The sequence below is a fragment of the Simochromis diagramma genome, unplaced genomic scaffold (genome assembly GCF_900408965.1).
Source record: "Simochromis diagramma unplaced genomic scaffold, fSimDia1.1 OVJJ01000293.1, whole genome shotgun sequence".
NCBI classification, from domain to species: domain Eukaryota; kingdom Metazoa; phylum Chordata; class Actinopteri; order Cichliformes; family Cichlidae; genus Simochromis; species Simochromis diagramma.
The window spans coordinates 13,067,642-13,074,053 of NW_024386801.1; the positions used below are offsets into that span (position 1 = coordinate 13,067,642).

The 6,412-nt window shown below is 41.6% G+C and overlaps 1 protein-coding gene across 1 annotated transcript; it reads right to left on the minus strand.

Annotated features, from left to right (window-relative positions):
* Nucleotides 1-723: 723 nt before the first annotated feature.
* Nucleotides 724-6,372, minus strand: fan1 (FANCD2 and FANCI associated nuclease 1). Its single transcript, XM_040025946.1, has 13 exons — nt 4,992-6,372; nt 4,768-4,908; nt 4,314-4,515; nt 4,004-4,237; nt 3,777-3,908; nt 3,590-3,698; nt 3,376-3,495; nt 3,097-3,261; nt 2,819-2,972; nt 2,604-2,707; nt 2,336-2,530; nt 1,663-1,791; nt 724-1,556 (listed from the first exon to the last, which is right to left on the minus strand). The coding sequence occupies exons 1-13, from the start codon at nt 6,127-6,129 to the stop codon at nt 1,419-1,421; spliced, it is 2,961 nt and encodes a 986-aa protein (XP_039881880.1). The 5' UTR covers nt 6,130-6,372; the 3' UTR covers nt 724-1,418.
* Between the last annotated feature and the right edge of the window lie 40 nt (nt 6,373-6,412).

Below are 6,412 nucleotides of genomic sequence, written 5' to 3' on the forward strand. Positions count from 1 at the left end.
CAACACTCAGTTTAAACAGTGTGTCCTAAGCCTGTTTAACCTTAGAAAAGATTCACTTTATTACCTCTGTATTTTGGTTCAGCTTATTTGTTTGTTATGGATGAATGTACTCGATTTCTTAAAAATCAGAAGTGGGAGTTGGCCCAAATTTGACTTAATCCAGATCTGGATAAAGGGATTTCTGATACATTCTTCATCACTGAATGATGGGAAAAGTTGGAAATTTTGTCTTATCTTCACAACTTTATATCAAACTGAAATATTAAAAAACTCATGATCGTCTTTATGTTCTCAATAAAATATCACTGATCCAGATTCAGATTATTCTGGATTCACGGACTCTTCTCATACCTGATGTAGAGTCATCTGTCAGTGGTGGTGTTTTTTCTCAGTGTTCTTGTTCTGAGATGAGTCTTACAGTAAAGTGACTGAGTCACATCATACCAGTAATACGATTTTGTCATCTTAGCATCAGGGAACCAATTCAGACTGAACACTTAATAAGTTAATAGAGAAAGCAAACCACAGATTGACTGATAATTTAAAAAAGAAATAATGGGCCTTTGGGAGGATGACTGTACACGGCATTAAGCATGGCCACTTTTCTTGGTAGGGTACGGAGCCACTGTGGAGGGGTAGTTTATCAACTATGATACACTTTTATTGTTAATAAGTGATTTACGGCAATGTCAAAGTTTGAAATGAACATGCTGAGGCAGAGTCTTAGCTTATTAACAGAAAATCTGTTTCAAGATTTTTTTCTTTCTTTATTATTATTTTTTTATACAGCATTTAAAAAGGAAGCAGATTTTTTTGGGCTGGCTAAAAATTTCCTTCAGTTCTGCCCTAAAATACTCTGATTAAAAGTAGCCCTATGACTTCTTCTTTTGCACCCAGCTGATATCTTTGATTACCCAATGCTTACTGGCAAAAAGCTTATTTATAGGCATATTATCACAGTGTTTAATTGCATAACAAACTCATAGAGCTGTCATGTAATTTACAAGCAGCCAAGAAAATGTGAGTCTTGGTTGCATGGCAACACACAATCCTGTGATTACAGGATGTCCCAAAAAGGAAACACCATTATATTAGTGTAGTGGCTGGATCTATTTACTGTCATGCATCAGTTGCAATTTTTGATCCTGGAAGCTGTTAACGATGATCCTCATCACATAGTGCACGACTTCCTGTTGAAGACCAGATGATAATGCCATACAAAACAAAGCACATTAACCTCCTCCTACATAGAAAGGTGAAATTTTATAGATTTTGAAATCAAGATTTACACCATTCTCTATAGGTTGATCAAACAGGATGTTTTTTTTCCAGCATGTCCGATTGCGGATGTTTTCTTTTTGACCGCAGTCTGATTAATTAGCAGCACAAGTCTTATCAGTCATTTTCTCTGTGTCCGTTTATTCCAGACGAGCTCCTCTGGCTCCAGTAGCAGTCACGTGACACACCTCCACATCGGCCCCAAGTTTCTGCAGCTCATCCAGCCAGATCTGTTGCTTGTGAGACAGTCGGTCATTGGGCCCCTTCACCTCCACCAGCTACAATCACATGACATCACAAGAGTTTAAACTACTGGGCACCAAAAATCTCCTGATTCCATAAAAAACAGAGAACAAAACAAGCCAGGGTGGCAGGTGATCTCACCTTGTAGCTGTTGTTTGAGCTGTTCCACACCACAAGATCGGGCAAACCTCCACGGCAGTGCCTGTAGTCTTTTGCCATTCGTGCTATTACTCCACCTAGAAAGGCTCCACCCAGGCATGCAACAAGAGACTGGGGAGAGAAAAAAGAATAGAAAATCAGCATCTAATTGCACATCAGTATCATGTTGGTACCTACAGTAAGAAATGTAGAAACTTACAATCCCCCCCCCCCCCCAAAAAAAAAACCCCACATTGTGTAAAATATAAATAAAAACAAAAAAACAATGAAAACAGTACAAAGAAAAAAAAACAACACATGGTCTTCTTCAACTGGATGCCAGCAACGCCATCAAAAAAAATCCAGGACAAGGGCACGTTTACTGACCTTTTCTTGTTTCTTATTTTTCTATTATCAGTTCATACAGATTCATTGAATGCTTCACAAGAAAGTTTCAAACCCCATTCTAAATGTATTACACCAGCATGGCTCCAAAGCAAGAGTCTACGTGCTAATCTGTCAATGAAGGATGCTCCAAACTTGGTAATGAGGTGAGACAATTATTAGAGTGTGTTTGAGGAAAATGTGTCCTCATCTGCCCCACTGCGCTGACACATAATGTGAGAAACACTGTATACTGACAGCACTCAACATGTACTTTTAAAACCTTAAGTACCTGCGCTTGTTGAAAGGATGAGAAACGTTCCCAGCTCACCAACGAACACACTTTTCCCTCCTGGGAATTCCAGACATCTTCCAACATATTTTGCAGAGTTTCCACAGACGCCTCACAAAGTAACCGGACACGAGACTCGATTGCATCCTTTCTGTTTTCATAAAAGCAGTCGGTGTAAAAATCCAGCGGACACGTCTGTAAGGGAAAACAAACGTGAGCTCTAGAGTTTCATACATATTCAGATAAACATGTATAGACCCTTCTTTACCTGGTATGGGTTTCGGAAGACATCTGGAATACTGTCCATGAAAATGATGTCCCACAGCAGGAGAGCAAACAGTGTTGAGAATGTTGAACCCTCTCCATGGATCCCTGATAATAATAATAATAATAATACTTAAACAAAGCAAAAGAAAAAACAAAAAAAACCTACTGTTTCTGTTTGTATCTATACATTCTTACAGGAGAAAAAAAGTTGTTTACCTTGGTCAAAACCTTGCTGTCTGTAATGCGCCAAGGACAGCTCCTCTACAGAGCATATTACAGTGGAATGAGCGCCCTCTTCATTTGCTGGTAAAAGAAATTTAGACTTTCCCATGCCTCCCTCATGAGGAAACAGCTGTCCTCGAATAGTCACCTGCAGTCACATGTAACAACAAACAAACAAACACACAGACACACACAAAAGCATCTTTTAGGTGAGCTAAAAAACTAAGCTGTTCCATTTTGAAACCCACACACTGACACTGTGAAAAACATACATGCTTGACATCTTGTACTTGGACAATGGGCAGGTCTCTCAGTTGCAGGCGGTACTTCTTGCAGCTGGCAGACTCTTTCATTCTAACAGCTCTGTGATGCAGCGCGAGTTTATGTCCTGTACGCACCAAAGGGTCTGACAGCCCATCTCTAATAGCACAGATAGCCTGACAGGTAAAGAACACAGTCCAACAATTGAAAGATTAACACAAGACATCTGACAAAAAATTAAATCAGACTGTCTCAGTAGGACGTGAATGAGAACAGAGAAGGGTGCAGACTTGCTCGTGACTTTTGAGGTGCTGGTGAAGGTTTAGTGCCAGTCTGTCCCACCATCGCCCGCGGCTGTCAGGACAGTAAACGGACTGCAATAGCAAAGACCGCAGCTCTTCAACTGCTTCCTGTGACACGAACAGAAGACCCATGAGATCTTCAACAATGACATGAACAAGCACTTAAATTTGTGTTAGGCGGTGAATGGACAGGTTCAGAAACCTCATAGCGACGGAGCCTTTGCAAAATCTCGACCCCTCTGGATAAAATTCGAGTGTAAGCCCATCCTGCAGTGAAGCAGCGCAGAAATACAGGCAGCTTTTCCTGATGACTGCAAACAAATCATATTGTTATCAGTCACAACTGACTGTTTTTGGAAACACTGAAGCAAATGTTTCTGATTTTGCACCTGAGGTCATTGTTTTTCTTCAGCACTAGCCATTGACTTTTGGCTGCAGCATAGAGCTCCATGGCCGTCTCCCACTGACCACCCTGCATAGCCAGGATCACCTCTTGCAGTGCTCGCATGGAAGCTTCATATCTGGTGTGATGCATGCCATTATTAGTACTTATTTGTGCCTATCCTGCTTGATAAAACATAAGAAAGTCATTATAGATCTTTTGGTAGAACCTTACCTGATAAGGTCCTCTCTATCCTGAAAAACCTTGGCTACACGCTGTACTGTATAGTCTGGGAAGGCCAGACGACCTGAGTTTACCAAAAGGATGGTATAAAGCTGGCTCTGTCCTCCAGCTGCCATCTCCTCTTCTTCCATGGTGTCCGTCAGAGAGAAGAGCAGGAGAACACGAGAGAAGACAGCCCGAGGACCCCGACAGAGACGGACACAGGAACCTGCAAGCTGCTTAGCCCTTTAAAGACAGGATGGGGTGTGACCACCACTGCAATACTGGTACTAAAAAAACATAACGTAAATAATTATCTTACCGTTTAAGAATCACTGCTCCGACACTGTTTTGTGCAGTGGTCAGAGTGAAAAGAGACTTTTGCTTGCTAAGGCGGAGCAGCCCGTCCACTACCTGCTGTTTTTGGGTCGCTGAATTGCCCAGGTGGAAAGTCTTAGCCAAAGCTTTGAGTTCAGGAGCCGGCAGGAGATCCAGAGCCTCACCCAAGTCTTCAAGGTCATTCTCTTTGAGAGGTAAAAACACCAGACGTGGACATTATTAGAGAAAATTTGGTGATGTTTATTCATTGATGTAATTTGATGTTTATTCCAAACATTTTACTGTATTTCCTAGCTTCAACCATTAACATGATGCCAACATAATAGCTAAATGTGATCAGTGCAGTCATATTAATAACATAATTGGAAAAACATGAATATCGAACGGTAACAAAATGACAGTAATAAAAGGAGACATTCAATTTTTTACACATTTACCTGTCTCCAGAAAACCACTTTGAACCAGTTCCTGTGAAATGGGTCCAAGATCGCTGCATATCTCTTCATAATCCAGCTTATTTACTTGGAGCCACTTCAGTTTCCTCTGAAAAAGCCTCACATACAACTTCTGTCCCATGACTTCAAGAGAGAGAATACATGTGAACAATAAAGCCAGATTTTCACAGTTTTTAGAATAACTATTGAATAATATTTTAACATACCTGACAGATTTTCAAATGCACGTATAAAGGACAAATCATCTTGGTTGAACAACTCTCTGTCATCCTCATTCTCCAGCACAGCGTGTAGTACAGTTTTGAAGTTCCTGAGGTAGTAGGGAAGGTGCGGCGAAGCCGTAGTCGAGCTCTGCTCACTTGTGATGCTATCGGCACTAAACACTGGGAGTAAATCATCACTGACAACCGCAACCCTTTCCTCACACGTTTCCTCTAAATTCAAAGGTTGGTCACAAGCAGATGACGCTACTACAGTTTCATGCTGATCCAGATCAGTTGTTCCAGCTTTACCTTCAGAGGACTTCTTCTCCAGCTTGGCTTTCTTTTTAAAGCTAGCTGCCTTACCAGTGGAAGATTTACTTTTTCGTTTTGCTGGTTTGGAGGGAGAAGAGTGTGGCTTCGGAGCAACTTGTTTTTGAACAGTATCAGATTTAGATGCTTTGTTTTCAAATTTATGTTGTTTTTCTGAATGTGATGGATCTTCCACTGCTGCTACACAGACAACACTGGTTGATCTGACTGGCAGGTCCTCTTTTTTGTCTTCTAAACAATGAATCAGAAGATTTTCTTTCTGTGAGCTATTCAGTGTCTCATCAAGTTCGTCCATTGTCTCTTTCCTTTCAGGTGCCTTATGAAATTTTCTAGATAATTTAGAAGAAAGACTTCCAAGGTCAATGGTCCTGACCACTGTCTTGCTGTTTATTTCCCGTGGTGCCTGCTGTAAGTTATTCTTTTTGAAATAAGGGCTTGTTTTGGTCTCTTTGCCTTTTTCACCCGCTTCTTCCACTTTTCGATCCACCTCGGGAGACTTTGGGAGACTCCTTCTGGGTGACAGCTGAGTGCTTGAGATAACACTATTACTTGCTGAGCCGACAGTGCTGTCTCCTCTCTCAAAGTTCTGACATTGCAGATCAATATGCTCATTGATCTTGAATCTCGGTACCAGCTGGCCACACAGGGGACAGGCCAGCTTAGGTGGAGGCTGGCTGGAGAAGAACGACGTGATTGGACTTGTGGTGGCACCCCTGGCAGCAGTGCCAACTTTAACAACATTGTCCGTCTTTTTGGTTCTCGACAATGATAAACGTCCCTTGAGTTTGCCTTTGTTAGCTCGCTCGGCCATGTTTCAGCAATGCAGGCGGCAGTGGTGGTGCTGCTCGGTGAAAACTATTTTCCCCCACAGGTTTTCTTTGTTGCATACTCTGACAGTTGAGCTTTCGGTGTAGAAATGCTTCGTATGCTAGCTTACCTATGCCTCATTTAAAATGGTCACACATTTGCGACTTTTAGTGCTTCACAAATCCAGCAGAAAACTATAAAATACAGCCTGTCAGCGGTTCAAAACAATAGCTAACATACCGATAGCAGATATGGCACCCAATCCCGCTTCTTAGGCACAACCAGTA

Coding starts and splice junctions, on each gene's coding strand:
- fan1 (XM_040025946.1), bottom strand. CDS start 6,129: ATGGCCGAGCGAGCTAACAAAGGCAAACTCAAGGGACGTTTATCATTG. Junction 2,973..3,096: donor AAGTACAAGATGTCAAGCAT/GTATGTTTTTCA, acceptor ATGTGACTGCAG/GTGACTATTCGAGGACAGCT. Junction 1,557..1,662: donor GCTCAAACAACAGCTACAAG/GTGAGATCACCT, acceptor ATGTGATTGTAG/CTGGTGGAGGTGAAGGGGCC.